Source organism: Rhinopithecus roxellana, chromosome 5 (assembly GCF_007565055.1).
Source record: "Rhinopithecus roxellana isolate Shanxi Qingling chromosome 5, ASM756505v1, whole genome shotgun sequence".
Classification (NCBI taxonomy): Eukaryota; Metazoa; Chordata; class Mammalia; order Primates; family Cercopithecidae; genus Rhinopithecus; species Rhinopithecus roxellana.
The window spans coordinates 14,855,474-14,877,681 of NC_044553.1; the positions used below are offsets into that span (position 1 = coordinate 14,855,474).

A 22,208-nucleotide genomic window follows, 5' to 3' on the forward strand; every position below is an offset into this window, starting at 1 on the left:
TTTAGTGATATAAAAAGATATTAATAACGTACTGGCATATAAACGAAGCAGGATACTAACAGTGTAACCCCAGTTTACAAGATCTTACTCAAAAGTAAGTATACAGCCAGTGCAGTGGCTCACGCCTGTAATCCCAGCACTTCGAGAGGCCAAGGCGAGTGGGTCACCTGAGGTCAGGAGTTCGAGACCAGCCTGACCAACATGGTGAAACCCTGTCACTACTGAAAAAACAAAATACAAAAATTAGACAGGTGCGACGGCGCACACCTGTGGTCTCAGCTACTCGGGAGACTGAGATAGGAGAACTGCTTGAACCTGGGAGGTGGAGGTTGCAGTGAGCTGAGACTGCGCCACTGCACTCCAGACTGGGTGAAAGAGTGAGACTCTGTCTCAAAACAAAGCAAAACAAAACAAAAAAGTGTGCATAAAACAAAAGTTTGAAAAAGCATATATACCAAATTGACTGTGTTTATCCCTGAACCTAGGATTATAGGCAAGCTTTATCCATGTTTTAAACTCTTAGATATTTTCTAAATTTTCTATAATGAACGCCTATTATTTATACAATAATTTTTAAGAAGTCTATTAGTTGCACTAAAGATATGTTCTAGAAGTCTCCTGTTCCCCTTTCCCTTCCTGAAGATGACCTTGGAAATAGATTTTTTCTTTACATTTTAAGAGGAAAACTACCTATAATATAGCCTATATGTGTATTGCCTTGAAGAGAGGGCAGCTAGACTTCTTTTCTAGCTCTGATCTTACATGGTTTTTATGTGTGCGCTCAGAGTGGAAATCAAACAGTTTAGGTACATGATATGCCAGAGAGTCATTGGTCCAAGTCTTATTTTGAGTTTAGGAGTTCTTTTAAGCTTTTCATTAGACTAATCTGGAAGATTTTAATTTGATTTCATAAACTATCTCCTACAAGGAGATTCTGTTTACTGTGGTTTATCTTCTTCAGAGGCACTTTTTTTTTTTTTTTTTTGAGACAGAGTCTCACTCTATTGCCTAGACTTAGTGCAGTGGTGTGATCATGGCTCACTGCAGCCTCGACCTCCTGGCCTCAAGCCATCCTCCTACCTCAGCCTCCTGAGCAGCTGGGACTTACAGGCACATACCACCATGCCCAGCTAATTTTTGTATTTTTTGTAGAGACAGTGTTTTGCCCTGTTTCTCAGGATGGTCTTGAACTCCTGAGCTCAAGCAATCTGCCCAACGTGGCCTCCCAAAGTGCTGAGATTACAGGTGTGCACCATGATGCCCAGCCCATTTTATTTTTTTTCTTTCAGATTTAACTTTCAGAATGACTACTTTCACGCCAACATGTTTGTGACATCGGTAAAGGTTATTTTTAAGGGTGGTATGTCTGACATTTTTTACATTTCAATCAAATTGAGGAATCTTAACTTTTATCTACCCCACCATCCCCTCAGGGTAGAGCAAGAAATAATGTCAAGAATTATCTCTGGGCTCTTTCCAATCCAGCAACAGATTGCACCTAATATCAGTGTTTCAGTCAGTGAGACAAGTGAACCACTGACTTCTGACATTGGTAAGTGAAATGGAATCTTTTTTGTTTTTATTAAAAGACAAAAGCTTTAGTTCATTGTGGATTTATATATTCCAGAGGTCAAGTAAATTCTCCAGTAACAAAAGGTAAGTTCTTCTAACCTTACTTCCTAGTACTTCTTTGGTGATGGTTAGTTCTCTCTCATCCTCTTATTTCATATTGCAGCTTTCAGATTATTAAACCACTCTTCATACCTCCCACCCCAAATCTCTCTGTTATCCCCCTAGTACTTTGTACATATTTTTGTTATAGTAGTTATCAGATTGTATTAAAGTTGGTTTCCATATCTGTCTCACCCTTTAGATTATAAATTACTTAGGATTTAAGGATGTTTCTCCTTTTGTGCCTAGTCCTTGCCTGAAACCCAACAAGAGTTTAATTATTCATTGAATGGTTAAAATGAGCCTTTCTTTATGGAGCCTATGCCATTCTTTTTTTCCTTCCCTCCTTCCCTCTTCTTCTCCCCCTTTCTCTTCTCCATTTTTTTTCTTTCCTTCCTCTTCTTTTTCTCCTTCCCGCTTTTCCTTTTCTTCTCCCCCTTCTCTTCCCCATTTTCTTCGCTTCCTCTTCTTTTTCTCTTTCCCCCTTTCCCTCTTCTTCTCCCCATTCTCTTCCCCATTTTTTCCTTCTCCCTCTTCCTCATATTTTTCTTCCTTTCCACGTCCTTTTTGTTTTTTTTGAGGTAAGTTTACTTTCCATAAAAGTCACCACTTCTAAGTGTACAGTTTGACAAGTTTTTTGTTTGTTTGTTTTAATTAGAGCCAGGGTCTCCTTCTGTCATCTAGGCTAGAGCCTGGACTGCAGTGACATGATTATAACCCACTGTAACCTCTAACTCCTGGGCTCAAGCAACACTCCTGCCTCAGCCTCCCAAGTAATTAGGACCATAGGTATGCACCACCATGCCCAGCTAAAAATAATTTTGGGGCCAGGCACAGTGGCTCACACCTGTAATCCCAGCACTTTGGGAGGCCAAGGAGGGCAGATCACCTGAGGTGAGGAGTTCAAGATCAGCCTGGCCAATATGGTGAAACCCTGTCTCTATGAAAAATACAAAAATCAGCTGGGTATGGTGGCACACACCTATAATTCCAGCTACTTCAGAAGCTGAGACAGGAGAATTGCTTGAACCCAGGAGGTGGAGGTTGCAGTGAGCCAAGATCACGTCACTGCACTCCAGCCTGGGCAATAAAGCGAGACTCTATCTCAACCAGTCAATCAGTACATTTTGTAGAGATGGGGTCTTGCTATATTGCCCAGGCTAATCTCATGCTCCTGGCCTCAAGTGGTCTCCTGCCTCAGCCTCCCAAAGCACTGGGATTACAAGAGTGAGTCACTGCACCTGCCCCAGTCTGACAAGTTTTGACAAGTTCACACAGCTATATATTAGCCACATAATCATAAGATAGAAAAACATTTCTGTCTTCTCCAAAAGCTTCCTTATGCTATTTTGCAGTCAATTCCTAAACCTCACTCAGTGCACTGTCCTCAAACAACACTGACCTGCTTTCTATTACTGTATTTTTACCTTTTCTAGAATTTCATACATATGTAATCATGCAATATGTAGCCCGTTGTTGGCTGGCTTCTTTTATTAGCACAATATTTTGACAATCATGCTATTGCATGTAGTAATACTATAATGTATATATATACCATAATTTGTCAATCCATTTACCAGTTGATGGACGTTCGTAGTCTTTTCAGTTTTTGGCTATTATGAGCAAAGCTGCTATGAATATTTGTAAGCAAATCTTTGTGTAGAAATCTTTTAATTTTGCTTGGTCATATGATAAGTAAATGTTTAACTTTTTAAGAAACTGCTAAACATTTCCAAAAGTGGGTGTACTATTTTGCATTCTACCCAGCAGTGTATGCGACTTTAGTTGCTCCACATCCTCCCCAACACTTGGTGACTTGGTGTTGTCAGTGTTTATAATTCTAGCCATTTCTGAACATATGTGGAGGTATTTCCCTAACTGTACTAATAACTGAGTAGTATCATTACTAATGATGATGTACAACTTTTTCATGTATTTATTTGCCATCTGTATATTTACTTTGGTGAAATCTTTTTAAATCTTTTGACCATTTTTAAGTTTGAGTTGTATCTTCATATTACTGAGTATGAAGTTTTTTATCTATTCTGGATACAAGTCCTTCATTGGATATGTTTTGTAAATATTTTCTTCTACTTTGTGTTTTGCCTTTTTGTTTTCTCAGCATTATATTTTGAAGACAAAAAGATTGATTTTGAAGAAGACTAATTTATCAGGTTTTGTTCTAGTAGTTTGTAGGGATTTTTGCATGCTGTTTTTAAAAAAACTCTGCTAACCCAAGATCACTAAGATAGTTTCCTATGTTTTCTTCTGGAAGTTGTATGGTTTTAGATTACACATTTAGGTTTTAGTTTATTTTGAGTTAACTATGGTGTGAAGTAAGGATCAAGTTCTTTTTTGTTTGGGTGTTTTTTTGGCTTATGGATATCCAGCTGTTCTAGTATCATTTGTTGAAAAGATTATCCTTACTCCATTGAACCACCTTAACACCTTGGTTGAGCATCAGTTGGTTATGTATGTGTGTATCTTGTTTTTGGGCTTTGTATCCTATCCCATTCACCTGCAAGTTATACTAATACCATACTAATTGATTACTGTAATTTAATAGTAAGACTTGAAATTGGATAGTGAAAGTTTTTCTAACTTTTTTTTTTTTTTCTTTTCATTCCTGTTTACCATTATTTCTACTTTTTTTCTTCTTTCCAGCCTCAGGATAAGCTATTCTTTCTCCCTCATAGACTATCCTTTAACAGCCCGAATCCTAGACTTCAGAGTCTATATCCACCACTTTAATTTCTCATTACTCACTTCCTCTTTAGTCCTTATGGGTTGGCCTTCTTTTGCCCTCCCCTTCAGGAAATTCCTTTCTCACAGCATTTGCTTGTGAAAAATGCTTCCCTTTTTCAAATCTTTGTTTTAGCGGATGGCTCAAGCATAGGCACTATTGACCATCTCTGATTCTTAAATTCTTCTCCTGGTGTTGGCTTCTTAAACTTCATTCTGTTACTCTTCCTCTTGTTTGTTTTTTTTTTTTAACTTCTTTAAGACCTTCATTTTCTCATTTTATTTTCTGCTACTTGAATAAATTTATTTCACTAGTTCCCATGCTTTGCCCTCTTTTCTGTTTTTTCCAGTTTCCTCCTGACATTAGTTATCCTGTGTCAGTTGATGAACCCTGAGCCATGTATTTGGGCCGACAACTTGCAGTTCTGCTCGTTGGTGAATATTCTGCTTGATGCTCCCCTGGCATCTCATCCTTAGTATGTCTAAAATGCTTCTCATTTTTGATATCACAATTCTCCCAGCACCCATAATCTCTAAAGCCTTGGAGTTATTATTTGTTCTATTTTCTTTGCTTTACTGTTCTTCATTCCCCACTCAGCTATACCCTATATCCCAGCTTCATAGAGTTTATTGTTGCATGTGAGCTATGCTATATAGCATGTGAGCTATGCTAAATTTGTCCTGTTTAGCATAGCTCACATGCCTCCTTCTGTTGTTACTATCCTGGTTTTCTTTCGTCATCTCATCTTTGAAGGAAGGACAAAAATGAACAACAAATTTATGAGAAAATTGTTTTCCTGGTGAAAATCAGACAATTTACAAATTGGGCATTTAGATCCTGTTTTCTTCCCTGTAAAAGATTTGTGTTTGCTTTTGTTTTGCCAGTGTCTGGGTAGGGATTTTGGGCTTATAAAAAAGATGTTCTGATTTTTGGTCATGCTTAAAGAATGAATTATGGAAACTAAAAAGGAGATGTATCAACATATATTATTGAATATAAATTTGGGATTGTGATAGTCTCTGCTATGGTAACTCAAGAGCAAATTGCTGTTACTTACCCCATCAACAAGTGATACCACTACACTTCTACCCACTTTTTAGGGAATTCTGGATATTGTTACTATAGTTGTATTACTTAAGGAGTACTCTTTGGTGAGGTCACATCTACATGAGGTTGTACAGATTAGTATCCACTTATTTTCCACATGGAGCTTTATAAATATCACTACTTTAAGTCAAGTAAAGTCTATTCGGGAAGTTTTACTTAATTTGATGTACATTAATGTAAGTGAAAAGTACAACCCATTCAGAAATTAATATACCTATAGGACATCTGATAACAAGCACCTCAACTGCAGTAGATGTTAATAACTGATGTATCTGAAACTAGAAGGAAGGGAGGTTTGCCTTCATATTTAGTGCATTCTTTTGTTTTAGTTGAGATCTGTCACAGAGTTTCCTGTTGTTATACTCTTGGAAATGTGAGTTATATTCAGATGAGGGCATTTAATGTGCCCATTTTTATCACTAAATTCTATAGTAGTAGAGAAGAGGCCACCTGAGTAAATTTTCATCCCCCTTTTTTTTTTATTTACAGAGAATATTTGTTATGTAAGTTGTCCTCTTAGTCTTTTTCATAATAAGTAGATATGTTTGTATTTTCATTTTTATTCCTCTTTCCACCCTCCCCCACCCACCTCCATACACATATATTGGCATCTCTAAACTTTTAAGAATGAAAATTTGGTCCAGGCACAGTGGCTCTCGTCTATAATCCCAGCACTTTGGGAGGCCAAGGCAGGTAGATCACCTGGTGTCAGGAGTTCAAGACCAGCCTGGCCAACATGGCGAAACCCCCAGCTCTACTAAAAATACAAAAATTAGCCAGGCGTGATGGTACATGCCTGTAGTCCCAGCTGTTCAGAGCCTCCTGAGGCAGGAGAATTGCTTGAACCTGGGAGGTGGCAGTTGCAGTGAGCCAAGATCATGTCACTGCACTCCAGCCTGGGTGACAGAGTGAGACTCCGTCTCAAGAAAAGTAGTAATAATAATAATAATAATGAAAGCTTGAATTGCAAGCATGTTTCTTGCCCACTTATTCTGATTTTTTTTTTTTTGCTTTTAGTGGAAGGAACAAGCAGTGGCGCCCTCCAGCTTTTTGTTGATGCTGGTGTTCCTGTGAACTCAGACGTGATTAACCATTTTGTGAACGAAGCCCTTGCTGAGACCATTGAGGTCATGCTGGGTGACAGAGAAGCAAAGAAGCAATGTCCTGTTGCTACAGGTGTTTCTGGGAATGCTTCAGCAAATGAAACATATTTGCCGGTATGGGGAATTTTTGATACATTTATTGAAGAATAGTAAAATAGATGAATTTTAAGCCGCATACCATAAGATCCTGGTTTGTGGTAGAAGTATTATTATCATTTTTAGAGACATGGACTTTATATATTGCCCTGGCTGGTCTTGAACTTCTGGGCTTAAGTGATGCTCCTGCCTCAGCCTCCTGAGTAGCTGGGATTACAGGCACCAGCCACCATGCCCAACTTGTGGTAGAATTGTTTTCCTTGTTACTATGATTAAAGTAACATTTCCCCCAGCATTTTATTTTAAAAACTTTTAAATCTATAGAATAGTTGAAAATATGATACAGGCCGGGCACGGTGGCTCAAGCCTGTAATCCCAGCACTTTGGGAGGCCGAGACGGGCGGGTCACGAGGTCAGGAGATCGAGACCATCCTGGCTAACACTGTGAAACCCCGTCTCTACTAAAAAAATACAAAATACTAGCCGGGCGAGGTGGCTGGTGCCTGTAGTCCCAGCCACTCGGGAGGCTGAGGCAGGAGAATGGCGTAAACCCGGGAGGCGGAGCTTGCAGTGAGCTGAGATGCGGCCACCGCACTCCAGCCGGGGCAATAGAGCGAGACTCCGTCTCAAAAAAAAAAAAAAAAGAAAAAAGAAAATATGATACAATGAACATCTGTACACCCTTTACCTACACAGTTGTCCATTGGTATACGTGGAGAATTGGCCAATCCTTGCATACTGGAGTCTCATAGTTGGCCCTGTAAACCCGAAGAATATGAAAAGTCAGACCTCTATATATATGCATTTCTTGTCTCATGAATACTGTTTTTGATCCACATTTGGTTGAAAAAACCAAATTTGTATGATTGGCCTCTCGCAGTTCAAACCTAAGTTTTTATTTAGTTATTTATTCAAGGGTCGTTCATATTTACTGATTGATAATATTTTGGCACACTTATAAAAATCTGTCTTTATATCTGCTATATATTATGTATCCTTTAAAAACCATTTGAAAGTTACAGACATCATAACAGTTTACCTCAGAAGCATCAGCAGTATCACCACAGAACAAGTTGCTTTCTTACATAACCAAAATACCATTATCAGACCCCCCAAATTTAACATTGACATGTTAATAATATAGAGCATAGAGACCATATTTAGATTTCCCTAATTGTTTCAAAAATATCCTTTATAGTTTTTTTTAAATCAAGATATAGCCAAGGATCATTTATTGCTTTGCGTTATTATATAAACTGATATTTTTAATCTTTAAAAGAAAATACATTTCAGGAAGTTTTATTGCTTTTTAAATCAACCTTACTTGTGTTAAAAAGAATTTATAATCTATTATAGCAATATGAAATTATACAAAGCCAAAATTTACTCTGTATTACCAGCTGTTTAAAACTGTAGTTACGGCCAGGCGTGGTGGCTCAAGCCTGTAATCCCAGCACTTTGGGAGGCGGAGATGGGCGGGTCACGAGGTCAGGAGATGGAGACCATCCTGGCTAACACGGTGAAACCCTGTCTCTGCGAAAAAAATGCAAAAAACTAGCCAGGCGTGGTGGTGGGCACCTGTAGTCCCAGCTACTCAGGAGGCTGAGGCAGGAGAATGGCATAAACCATTCATTCGGAGTTTGCAGTGGGCTGAGATGGGCCACTGCACTCCAGCCTGGGTGACAGAGCAAGACTCCGTCTCAAAAAAAAAAAACTGCAGTTACTTCTGATCCTATAGATCGCAAGGACATCATTTTACATACGTGAAACATTTAAACATCATTCAATGTATAAACATAAAGTTATATACTGTATTTTACTTTTGTAGAGATTGTTGTGGTATAATGTGATTAGTGTGCCAAAGATTTGATCTGTAGTTTTGATCTGTGCTTTATTAGCTCATTGGGAATATATGCAGTACAGATGTGGTCAGGGTTATGGTTTTTTCTATGCCAATTACTTTGGTTTGCTTTCTGCCTATGTATTGCATATATTTTCATGAGGGTGATTGGATGAGAAAATGTGGGAAAACCAGGGTAAAGAGCTTGGACTTTGGGGTTGGTAAAACTTGGAATTTGAATTCCAAGCTCCACTACTTTAGTTTTATCTCTGTAATAAAGATAGAATACTTAGTTTAAATGACCATGGCTTTGCCAGAATCTGCTTAGTGAGTATCTAGTAGGGCAAGCACTACTCCCAGCCTGTGACTTATCATTCTTTTTTTTTTTTTTTTTGAGACGGAGTCTCGCTCTGTCGCCCAAGCTGGAGTGCAGTGGCCAGATCTCAGCTCACTGCAATCTCCGCCTCCTGGGTTCACGCCATTCTCCTGCCTCAGCCTCCCGAGTAGCTGGGACTACAGGCACCCGCCACCTCGCCCAGCTAGTTTTTTGTACTTTTTAGTAGAGACGGGGTTTCACCGTGTTAGCCAGGATGGTCTCGATCTCCTGACCTTGTGATCCGCCCGCCTCGGCCTCCCAAAGTGCTGGGATTACAGGCTTGAGCCACCGCGCCCAGCCGACTTATCATTCTTTATCTTCAGAATTGTCATGGCTTTTTTTGGCCTTTTAATCTCTTACGTATATTTTAAAGTTAGTTCTTAAGTTCCATAAAAAATATTGTTGAGATTTCAGTGGGTATTAAACCAATTTTGACTGGTTTAATTTAAGAAGGAGTGACATCTTTATGGTACTGTGTTTTCTTAGCCAAAGTTTTGTGGAAGATTAAGTGAGATGATATATGGACAGAGCTTAATCTAGTGCCTAGAACTTGGTAAATAAACACTCAGTTACTAATAGTTTATCATTTTTATTATCCATTACCAATACTAAAAGAATACCTTCAGATCCTTAATGATGCTGAGTTATATACATTAAATATAGTGTTATATTTGAAAACAACACTTCTATGCTATGTGTTTATGCAGTCAAGAAGAAAAAAAAGACATAATGTACTTCTTTCATTTTAAAATGAAGGCTAAGAGTACACTAATTATTAAGCAATGCTATAGAAATTCTAATATGCTTCATGGTTTTAAATTGCATCTTAATTTGCAACCCATAATGCAGAATAAATAAAGGGTAATCACCTTATATAAAGACTTTTTAGAATGAAGAAAAAGTCAAATTATATATTATATATATATTTTATATATATATATATATATTTTTTTTTTTTGAGACGGAGTTTCGCTCATGTCACCCAGGCTGGAGTGCAGTGGTGCTGTCTCGGCTCACTGTAACCTCTGCCTCCCAAGTTCAAATGATTCTCCTGCCTCAGCCTCCTAAGTAGCTGGGATTACAGGTGCCCGCCACCACACCCAGCTAATTTTTGCATTTTTAGTAGAAACGAGGTTTCACCATGTTAGCCAGGCTGGTCTCGAACTCCTGACCTCATGATCTGCCTGTCTCGGCCTCTAAAAGTGCTGGAATTACAGGCGTGAGCCACCGCGCCTGGCTCAAATAATATATTTTTAAAATGGTCAGAGGACAGGAGCAGACAGTTCATACACATCAAAGAAATACGAATCACCCATGTAGATATAAAAAGATGAAGATGATCAACCTCATAGATAAGAAAACAATTTATTGAAATTCCATTTTTACTTATCGGATCGGCAAAACTCTAAAAGTTTGATGATTTTGGGGGACATTGTCATTTTCCTACCTCTGGTGGTAGTATAAAATAGTAAAATCCTGTAGTAGGAAGTCTGGCAATATTTATTCAAATTAAAAACATGATTAGTTCTTTAATAGAGCAGTCCCACTTCTGGGAACTTATTCCATAGATATATCCATATATCATACACATGAAATGACTGAAGTCAAGATTATTTGATAACTCTGAGGAAGGGCTCTAGGTAGAAAGGACAAGAGTAGGAGAGACACTTAATTTTCACTATCCATTTGTGCCTTTTGAAGTTTGAACCATTTGAATGATTACCTATTCTACAAATTAATATTAAATTGTTACATTTTTCCTTCTCCAGTGCTTTCCATCTCCCTGCTGTCTTCATTTCTCCCTAACTCCCACTTTTTCTTATCCTTTCATTACTTTTTATATACTCAGTTTTTTGTGTGTGCTAAAAGGCTGATTTTTTGGTATCTTGTCAATCAGTTAAAATGCTTCCTTTCTGTTTTATGCCTTTCCTTCATGTTTGTAATTGGGTTTGATCTTCAACTTTGTCTGTTTAATCTTTCTGTCTTCTTTATTTTTAAAATTTCAGCTTTTATTTTAGGTATAGGGGATACATGTGTAGGATTGTTATATGGATATATTGGACCCAGACAGTGAGCACAGTACCCAAAAGTAGTTTTTCAACCCATTCCCCCCTTCTTCCCTCCTGCCCCCTGCCATCATAGTCCACAGTGTCTATTTTTCTCATGTTTATGTCTATGTGTGCTGAATGTTTAGCTCTCACTTATAAGTGAAAACATGTGGTATTTGTTTTTTTCTTCCTCAGTTTGTTCAGGATTATGGCCTCCAGCTCCATCCATGTTGCTGCAAATAACATGATTTAGTTCTTTTTTATGGCTGTGTAGTATTCCATGATGAATGTGTACCACATTTTCTTTATTCAGTCCACCGTTGTTGGGCTCCTAGATTGACTCCACATCTTTGCTGTTGTGAATAGTGGGGCAATGAACATATGAGTGCATATGTCTTTTTGGTATAATGATCCTTGGGGTATATACCCAGTAATGGTCTCAAAAGAAGACATACAAGCCGTCAACAAACATATGAAAAAATGCTCATCATCACTAATCATCAGAAAAATGCAAATTAAAACCACAGTGAGATACCATTTCAGTCAGAATGGCTATTATTAAAAAATCAAAAAAAAAAAAAAACAGATCACCATATATACACTTGCTATGTACCCACAAAAATTAAAAATTTTAAAAACAAACAAATAGCAACAAAATACAAACCAACAGATGCTAGTGAGGCTGCAGAGAAAAGGGAATGCTTATACACTGTTGGTAGGAATGTAAATTACCTCTTCTCTATTTTAAAAGCGGGTGCCTTAGAATTCTGTGGAGACCACTTCAGAGGCAGAGTTATTTCAATTGCCTGCGACTTTCTTCAGGCCAGTTGTAGACTAACAGGTAGAGGTTCAAGAGGTAGGGTCCTTAACCCCACCATCAATTTAAATTATATGTAGCCTATGAATGAGTTCATGTTATTATTTCAAATTACTTTTATTTGGGTGATTATAAACACAGTTTATCTTCTTGTATTAATTTATTTTAGGCAAGAGTGTGTACCCCACTGGCTACTCCACAGCCTACGCCTCCTTGCTCACCTTCATCACCTACTAAGGAGTGTGTTTTGGTAAAGACTCCAGATTCTTCTCCCTGTGATTCAGATCATGATATGGCTTTTCCTGTGAAAGAAATATGTGCTGAAAAAGGTAGAAACTTTATTTCTATAACTCAGTGTTAATATTAGCAACTATTAAATACAATTTCATGATTGTCTTATAAGATGCTTTATGAGGCCGGGCGCGGTGGTTCAAGCCTGTAATCCCAGCACTTTGGGAGGCCGAGACGGGCGGATCACGAGGTCAGGAGATCGAGACCATCCTGGCTAACATGGTGAAACCCCGTCTCTACTAAAAATACAAAAACTAGCCGGGCGAGGTGGCGGGCGCCTGTAGTCCCAGCTACTCGGGAGGCTGAGGCAGGAGAATGGGGTAAACCCGGGAGGCGGAGCTTGCAGTGAGCTGAGATCCGGCCACTGCACTCCAGTACGGGCGACAGAGCGAGACTCCGCCTCAAAAAAAAAAAGATGCTTTATGAGATTATTGTATATGTACTTGTTGCTTACTAGGTTTTAGTAAATCATTTTTTCTCGCAAGGAAATTTAGGAATTGATTGCAACTTCTTTAAGTCTGTAATTGAGGCCAGGCATGGTGGCTCACACCTGTAATCCCAGCAGTTTGGGAGGCTGAGGCAGGTGGATCACGAGGTCAGGAGTTTGAGACCAGCCTGACCAACATGGTGAAACCCCTGTCTACTAAAAATACAAAAATTAGCCAGACTTGGTGGCATGTGCCTGTAATCCCAGCTACTCAGGAGGCTGAGGCAGGAGAATTGCTTGATCCTGGGAGGCAGAGGTTGCAGTGAGCCGATATCGCACCATTGCACTCCACCCTGGGTGATAAGAGTCAGACTCTGTCTCAAAAAAAAAAAATGTATATAATTGAATAGATGCTTAGACTACTTTAAGTATTAAAAATGATATCTTCTCAAGGTATTTTTTAATGCTTTATTAAATTTAGGAATTTTCACATTAATGACTACCACCATTGTCATTATTAATTATAATTGCCATTATTTGTGTGCTAAAATGGTAAAGGATATCTGAAGCAATGTATCATGCCATCCTGTGGAGTTCTTTACTGACTACTATCTTTTTCTGTCTTTTTTTAAAAAAAAATCTTTAGGAGATGATATACCTGCCATCATGCTTGTTAAAACTCCAACAGTTACCCCTACTACTACACCTCCTCCAGCGGTGGCAGTTTTTACCCCAACTTTGTCAGATATTTCCATTGATAAATTGAAGGTATCAAGCCCAGAGCTTCCCAAGCCATGGGGTGATGGAGACCTGCCACTGGAAGAAGAGAACCCTAACTCACCTCAAGAAGAACTTCATCCAAGAGCTATGTAAATGAGAACATACTCACTAGTAACTGTACATTTCAACTTACGTTTGACTTATGTAATCCATTGAAAACATAGAAATATACAAAGCTTTATAAACCACAGACTACCTTATACTTTGAAAGAAAGAACTTTCATAAATTTTGAGTTTTGAAAAATTATCAAATTATACCTTCACCTTTTTTCTTAAAAGGTTTGAAATAGATAGAAATAAAGGTATCTATTACATTGTTAATAAAATAGAAAACAATTTCTCACTATTGTGGGTCATTATTTACTATCATCAGTTAACTTATATTTTTATATATTTCTATGTAGATTTCTTTGATGTCTGGAAGAGCTTTCAAGATGGCTTATGATTAAAGCATGAAAACGATTTTTAAAAATCTTGTTAATTATTGTAGTGCAGATTTAAGAAAATATTTTGCTAAAGGAGACATAGTCTTCAAGTCTATTTTTTATATCAAAATGAATACAGGCCTTCAGTGACCTAACAAGCTCAAAATATGTGTTTATTTTCTTAGTGTAATGTCTGTGGCTAAGGATGAAGAACCAGAGAGTATGGATTTCCCTGCTCAGCCTCCACCTCCAGAGCCAGTTCCCTTTATGCCATTTCCTGCTGGCACCAAGGCCCCTTCCCCCTCACAGATGCCAGGTTCTGATTCATCAACACCGGAGAGCACATTGAGTGTTACTGTCACTGAAACTGAAACTTTAGATAAACCTGTCTCTGAAGGAGAGATTTTATTTAGCTGTGGTCAAAAATTGGCCCCCAAGAGTAAGTTAATTTGTATTAATTGATTTCACTTGTTAGATTATGGTAATCCCCTAAGTAATACTTTCCTGTTTAAAGTGTTTTTACTTAACTTTCAAGATTTAACATGGTACAGTAGAAAGAATGGGGGGCTCAATGCAATTTAGTTAACTTTTCTGGGTCTTAACTTCAGAAAGTAAAGTCTTCCTCATAATCCCACCCTCCAGAAATAATATCACTATTAATGGTTTTGGGTAGAACTTTCCAGTCTTTTTTGTCTATGGATGTATGTTTACCTTTAAAAATAGGATCTTATTATGCATATCGTTTTGAAACCTGAATTTTTTTTTTTTTTTTTTTTTTTGAGACAGGTTCTCACTCTGTCATCCAAGCTAGAGTGCAGTGGCGTGATCATGGTTCACTGCAGCCTCAACTTCCCGCGCTCAAGCAATACTCCCACCTCAGCCTTCTGAGTAACTGGGACTGCAGGCATGTGCCGCCATGCCTGGCTAACTTTTATATTTTTTTGTAGAGATGAGGTTTCACCATTTTACCCAGATTGGTCTCAGACATCTGAGCTCAAGTGATCTGCCCGCCTTGGCCTCCCAAAGGGCTGGAATTATAGGCCTGAACCACCACACACAGCCTGAAACCTGAATTTTTGTTACCTAATAATGTATTGTGGATATCTTTTAATATGACTCCATAGTTTTCTTATTTTTCTTTTATGGCTGTGTAGTCTATTTACTCCCTTAATAGAGGGCATTTAGATTGTTTTCAATGCTTTCAGTCTATACACAACTGGCTAATTACCATCCTTTCATGTATATATATTTTTGGTGCACTTATCCAGTCTCTTCCTTAGAATACATGCCTTAAAGTGAAATTGCTGAGTCTGCTTTAAAGATGTATCACCAACATGCTCTCTAGAAAGGATTTTTTTTTTCTTTGCTTTAAGTTCTAGAAAGGATTTTTAGCTCTTAATCTATTTTAATTATATCAACAGTATATGAGAGTACCTGTTTCTCAATTTCATAACTACAATTGATATTTATAGTTTTTAATTTCTAACAAACTGGTAGGTTAAACAAAATTCTCATCTTTGTTATAAATTGTACTTTTAAAAAACTGTTAAGATTGAGTGGTTTGTGAATTACTTATTTATAAACTTTGCCAATATTTCCATTGCAGTATAATTTTGAATCTAATATGCTATGGCTTTATGGTCACATTGTTTACTAAATTTGTGTTTCTTTTTTTTTTCTAAATTTTTATATTTTAATTTCTAGTTTTAGAAGATGTAGGACTATACCTGACAAACTTTAATGATAGCTTATCCAGCACTCTGCATGATGCTGTTGAAATGGTACGTAACGATCGACTCCAACACTGAATTCTGATAGGAAGAATATCTTTATGAATTGGTTGCCATTGATCAGGTTTTTTCTCAATTTTTTGAGTTATAGACACAAAATTTAGTAAAATAACCATGAAATAATTTAGGGCTTCTTGCACATTTCATTATATAATCTTATAATTGTGAGAATGAAAAAAGTTATTATTCACCCTTGTGGCTCTAGGAAAAAAAAATACATTTAATGTAATTAGGTAATAAAATCTAGCTGATTGCAAATTGTTACCTCTGTATGTTGTCTTTACAATATTTAAGCAAGATCTTACCTATTTCAACCAACTCTCTTATAATACATTTGTTATTTTTCCCTAACCATGATTATAATTCTTTGTGCTAATAAATGTTTAAATTTAATGGCTTAAAAAGAAAAATGAGGTCCAGGGATGCTAACCCTTTCAAGTTTTTATCTATCTCTGTAGAAGCAAAAGTTGGTATTTAAAAATATCACATTATATATAAATATATAGAAATGATAGTAAGAATTTTCTTTTGAAAAAACTGTTAAGGAATAGAAATCTTTACTTTATATATTTTTAAACAACCTAAGCAAGGAAAGATAATTGTACTCAACTATCATCTATATTTATTCACATCTTTTTAAAGCATTGTTGCGTTTTTTTAAGTTATTTCACATAGGCCTATGAAAATACTTCATTAATAAGTTTTTTGATAAGATTTTTTTTTTTTTTTTTTTTTTTTTTTGAGACGGAGTCTTGCTCTGTCACCCGGGCTGGAGTGCAGTGGCCGGATCTCAGCTCACTGCAAGCTCCGCCTCCCGGGTTTACGCCATTCTCCTGCCTCAGCCTCCCAAGTAGCTGGGACTACAGGCGCCCGCCACCTCGCCCGGCTAGCTTTTTTTGTATTTTTTAGTAGAGACAGGGTTTCACCGTGTTAGCCAGGATGGTCTCGAACTCCTGACCTCGTGATCCGCCCATCTCGGCCTCCCAAAGTGCTGGGATTACAGGCTTGAGCCACCGCGCCCGGCCTTTGATAAGATTTTAATGAAACAATTTTTAACAGTAATTATTTATTGCAAGTAATTGGTTGAGTTAATTGTGAGGAGAGCACAGCAATCACTTTTATGAAATAATATGGGAAGAAGGCATAAATGAGATATCTTTATTTTCAGAGAAGCATTACTAACATTTGGCCTATTTAGTGTACAATGATAGCATTTTTCTCCTTTCTTTGAACCTTTTCAAGTGGCAAAGCATGTTTAAATTTATTTAAAGTAAATAGCTAAACCGAACCAAGACTAAATTATAACTTGTTTCTCTTTTTCTACATTTGAAACTAAATTCTAATTTTGATATTTTTACTATGCCTAAATCACATATGCTACAAATTCATAATAAAGTCAAATACAAAAGTACAATCTGGAAAAACCCCAAATAACTTGAAGTCATGTACCAGTTGGCATTTATCTATACATAGCTAGGGGATAGGTACTTATAATTTAAAATCATGTTAATACCTGTATTTATAAGATAGTGTACTTTGTTGAACTCTGAGGCCCACATTGTTCCTCATTGTTGAGACGAGCCTATTTTGAGGCACGAAGAAGCCTATACAGGATGCTCCAGTGAGGGTCTTCAATACCAACGCCCTCGCCAAGTAAGCCAGATGTCAGCCCAAAGGCAAAGGGACATTGAGGTCTATCGCTGCCATAGCGTACTGCTGCAGTTTTTCATTTTTGCTTGTGGTCCAGGTTGCAGCATTACAACGCTTTGCCCCCATTGCCACACTGTGGCATTACTTTACTGCAGAAATATGAAGAGGAGGCTGTGACCCAAAAACAGTGATATCATAAAAAACATTTAAGATTCATAGTAGCTCAACTGCATGGGACAGACGGTTTGATTTTTATGTTTTTATAATCTCCAGTTTACGTGTTACCGAATTACACTGTGGTTTATATTTGAGGTAAAGGTAGAGGGCTTTTATTATAGACAAATAGAAATGAGAACTGGATGAAAATAGAGTTCATCTCCTTTCCAAATGCTAATACCGTCATTTCATGACTGCTAAGTTTTTATTAATCTTAAATTGAGAAAAATGCAATTGTTCGAAATAATTTATTTTTATTAATTGTCTTTATGTTTCTTTTAGGAGGATGATCCTCCTAGTGAAGGGCAAGTGATTAGGATGCCCCATAAAAAATTTCATGCAGATGCAATTCTTTCTGTTCTTGCTAAACAAAACCAGGAGTCAGCAGTTTCACAGCAAGCAGTCTGTCATTCAGAGGTACTTTTTAACTTTAATGACTTTTTTTTTTTTTTGGTTAGACATAAATACAGGAAAAAAATTAAAATATTCTTACTACTAGTTAAAGCATGCTAGTGTTTTGTTTTTTCAAGGGTCAGTGTTATAGCAACTTTAACTTGGAGTCATGGAACTATAGAGTTTTATAACTGAAAGGAATTTAGACCATCTGTTCCAACCACCTTGTTCTACAGCTAAAAAAGCTAAAGCTTTGTGAGGATTATTCATTCATTATGCAGTTATTTATTGAGTATCTGTTATATGCCAGACACAACCTGGAAAAAGATACAAAGATAAATAAGACATGACCCCTACCTTTAAGCAGCTTACAGTCATGAAGGAAGATAAGGGCTTACACAAGTAATTATTCAACAGTGCAATAACTGATCAAATAGCTGTATTTACAAGTACTGTATGAACACACAGGAGAAAAGACTCTGCTTGAAGTTAGATGACACTTCATACACAATATTACATTGATGTCAGTCTTTAAAGATGGAGTAGGACTTTGCAGGCAGCAATGAAAAGGAAGGACATTTCAGAAGCAGAAATACCATTTGTTAAGGGATGAGAGCCAAGAAATAGTAAAGCATATTTGGAAAGTATTGAAAATTTCTGTGTGGCTAGAACTTTAGATAAAGAATCAGTTATGTCTGGAGAAGTAGATTGAACCAGATGATCATAAAGAACATTTTATTTAGGCTTGGGCACTGTGGAGCCCATGAAGGTTTTTGGGCAAGGGAGTTGCCTTAGGAAGGAGTATGAAGCCATAAACAAATGAGGGAGACATGGGGGATCTGTCAGAACACCACTGTAGTAGACCCAGCAAGAGAGAATGATAATATGAACAAAGACAGTTACAGCAGAAATAGAGAGGAGACAGATTTAAATTTAAGGGCATAGGATTGACAGTAATTGGTCATTGGTTGAGAGAGGTAAAGAAGCTTTTTTTTAAGGATAATCTTGAAGTTCCTACCTTGGGAGCCTGGGTAGGTGATTGTAGAGTTGTTGGCTTAGAAGTGCAGAGAGAAGAGTGCCAGATTTTGTGGGGAAAGTAATGAGTTTGATATACACATCAAATTTAAGGTGCTTAAGGAAATTCCAGGTAGAAATATACAACATTGTCATTCAGACTGGTTAATGGTGGAGCTGAGACTAGGATTCTTGATCTATAGTGCTGTTTCTATCATATCTGGTTGTCTTTGCATGAACAAATGTCAACTGGCTTTAGATGAGCTGGAGATCTAAAGACTATATAGGGCCCAAGGAGATGGTTGGTTTTATTTCCTATTTTTATTCTGAAAACTTTAAATGATTAGGAAAGGTAGGAGAAGATATAAAATTTAGTAATGGGAAAAAATGAAAGCTTAACATATTCCTTCTTAACATATTCCTTCTAAATTTAAAATAATTAAATTTTCTGTAACTTTAGTTAGCAACAGACCAAAAATTGATTTCACCGGAAAAATATTGGTTGTGATGTCTGTGTTGCTAAATTCAAAAACATACTCTCATAGCTGCAGAAACTAAGGTGCTTAGTATCGAAACCAGTAAGTTGAGAGAGAGAGAAAGGAGGGAGGGGAGAGAGAGAAAGTGCATGTACGCGTGGAAAGGAGAGAGACAGCGGGAAAGGGAAGGAGGGAGAGAGAATGAGGGTACAAAAAGAGGTGGCAAATAGCAGAAGTGTCTGCATAATTTATAAATTCCACTGACTAATCCCAGTTTTCTTTTTGGAAATCACTAATATCTGTATTTATTTGTTCGATTTTATCAGACCTTTTTATCTTTTAGATGCTGGGAAATTTATCTTCATTATTTCTTTCTCTTTTTTTTTTTCTTCCTTTCATTTCCACCCCTCCCCTGCCTCCTAAACTCTTATTTCTAGATATTGACACTTCTATTTCTATTTTTATACCTTAAATTTTCTATCTCTTTCTTTTCTTCTCCATTCTGGGAGAGCTCCCCAATCTGATCTGCTAACTATTAATTTGTTCTCTACCATACTGTTTATCCCATTTATTGTATTTTTCGTACTTGACATTCTTGTTTTCTTTTTTTTTTTTTGCTTTGCATTTTAATGTATTTTCTTATCGCCTACTCTGTGTCTGTCTGTCTGATTAATATCATTCACTTTGTTGTCTGTTTTTTTTTTCTTTTTTAAACTTATTGACTTCTCAGGTATCTGGTTCTTTTGACCTGTGAGTTCATATTTCACTGATGGGATCAACTATTCTGTCTGAGAATTTGGGTAAGGATAAAACCAGTCCATGGTCTGTTTCAGAGAGTTGAAGAAGAGGGGAGGAGAGAGCCCTAGGGAGAGCCTCAGGCAGCACAGAACCACCCTTGGTCACTGTCCCTGCTGTTTGCTGTTACTCCACTATATAGCTCTTCTGGTGATTATTGTGTCTTTAAGCCATTAGGAAGAAGTTGCTTTGAGAGGGTTTATAATCCACTAGTCCTGGGGTTTGGAGGGGAAGAAGGTGAAGGAATGAATGCCCACGGATGGGCTTCTGGACAGATTTCATCTATAGTTGTCACCATAGCTAGGCCTTCATGTTCCCTGATATTACTCTGGGGCGCCAGCATTTGCAGCTGGGGTTGTTGACAGGAAGACTTTTGTGGTTGAAGGGCAAGCAGTGATCTCAAATTAATGGAGGAAGAAACAAGCACTTTTCTCCAGTCATTGCTGTCATGAAGCTCCTCCACACAGCCTCTTCCCTAGGATGCGCCCCTTTCTTTCCACACATACCAGTTTAAGTTAACTGTCTGTCTTTCCAGTAGTTTTTCACAACTTTTACTTTAGTTCTCAGAATCTATGGGTTCTTTTTCACCTCTGTAGTTACTCCAGTGTTGATTTTGAGAGCTATCAGCCTATGTTATTGTGCTGTCCTGGCTAGACCAGCAATGCAGAAGTTAGAATTCTATTTTCTCCAGATATTTTTCTAAGCATTAACCATTTGTATATGTATAAAATATATTTGTGTATATGTATATGTATGTGTGTATATATATGTATGAATTTTTTTGAGACAGAGTTTCAGTCTGTTGTTCATGCTGGAGTGCAGTGGCTCAGTCAGCTTACTGCAGCCTCGAACTCTTGGACTCAAGCATTCCTCCCACCTCAGCCCCCAGAATAGCTGGGACTATAGGCATGCACCATGCCTAGCTAATTTTTTATTTTTTGTAGAGATGGGGTCTCACTCTGTTGCCTAGGCTGATCTCCAACTTCTGACCTCAAGTGATCCTCCTACCTCAGCTTTCCAAAGTCCTGGGATTATAGGTGTGAGCCACCATTTCTGGCTTAGTATACTTTTGAGGTGTGCGTATATTTTGTTGTGCAATTTTAAATTTTAAAAAGCCAGTTGCAAGCCTTTTTAAAATTTAACATAAATCCTGAAGGATCTATATTCTTTTTACCTACCATGTAGTATACCATAGTTAATTATTCTCCTATTGAAGGATTTTTAGATTGGTTCCAGTTATTCCCTAATCAAACTATACTAGGTATAAAATCCTTTTTTGTACTCATGAGAAATTATTTTTCTAGATTTAGATACTAAGGCATGGAATTGCTGGCTCAAAGATATAAGCATTCATAATTTAAGTAGGCACTGAAAAATTGCCCTAGTGTATGAGATCCCTTTCCCATGTCACACATAATGTTTTTAATCTGAAATTTTTGCCAGTCGGATTACAGTGACATTTTGCATATTTTCCTGTCTAAAGGACTATTACATTTGTTTGTAATAAGAACTAGTAACAGTGATACATTATAAGTTAAAATATTGTTTTGCTAAGAAGATAGTGGCTTTTCTTTGTGCTTGAAACTTCTTGCTCAGAGGGACATTAGGTCAGTGAGAGCTGGCTGATGGCAAACTGTAATTTGTACATATATGTAGATGGGCTAGGTATATTACTCTGTATTATAGGCAGCCTGACTTAAATTGACATGAGTTTAAGCACTGAGTATAATCCAAAACTCAACGATACTTGTGAGTATGAGAGCGTTTTGTAAATAGGCAAGATAAGTCTTCAGTAGGGTCATAGAGTATTCTTAAGGTGTTAAATAGTTCAGCAGTTACAAGTATCCTAGAAAACAGATTCACAACAGAGAAGTTACTATAGATTGTCAGAGTAAGATAGGCATTGTGAAATATTTCTCAATTTCTGGGGAAAACATAATTGCCGTCATTCTAAACACTGCCCAAGAGTCTCCAAGGGATTTCATATTAATTATGAAACAGTATTTTTTAATTTAAAGGATATTGAGACAATTGGTATTCCTAAAGAAGAATCAGGCTAAGAGAATAAGGAGAGATAGAGATGTACATAGGAGAATGAAGACACATTGAAGAGAATCTTGAATGTTGAGCTAAGAAGTTTAGCTTTTATT

At 37.3% G+C, this 22,208-nt stretch overlaps 1 protein-coding gene across 4 annotated transcripts in view; it reads left to right on the plus strand.

Annotated features, from left to right (window-relative positions):
* The window catches only part of KIAA0586 (KIAA0586 ortholog), a 138,618-nt gene that overhangs the window by 52,806 nt on the left and 63,604 nt on the right, over positions 1-22,208 (plus strand). For all 4 annotated transcript variants that reach the window (XM_030931406.1, XM_030931407.1, XM_030931409.1 and 1 more), the window contains 7 exons: positions 1,434-1,552; positions 6,539-6,738; positions 11,971-12,130; positions 13,166-13,388; positions 13,910-14,163; positions 15,429-15,505; positions 17,663-17,797. In XM_030931406.1, the coding sequence (XP_030787266.1) occupies positions 1,434-1,552; positions 6,539-6,738; positions 11,971-12,130; positions 13,166-13,388; positions 13,910-14,163; positions 15,429-15,505; positions 17,663-17,797 (1,168 nt within the window). The remainder of the gene's footprint in view (positions 1-1,433; positions 1,553-6,538; positions 6,739-11,970; positions 12,131-13,165; positions 13,389-13,909; positions 14,164-15,428; positions 15,506-17,662; positions 17,798-22,208) is intronic.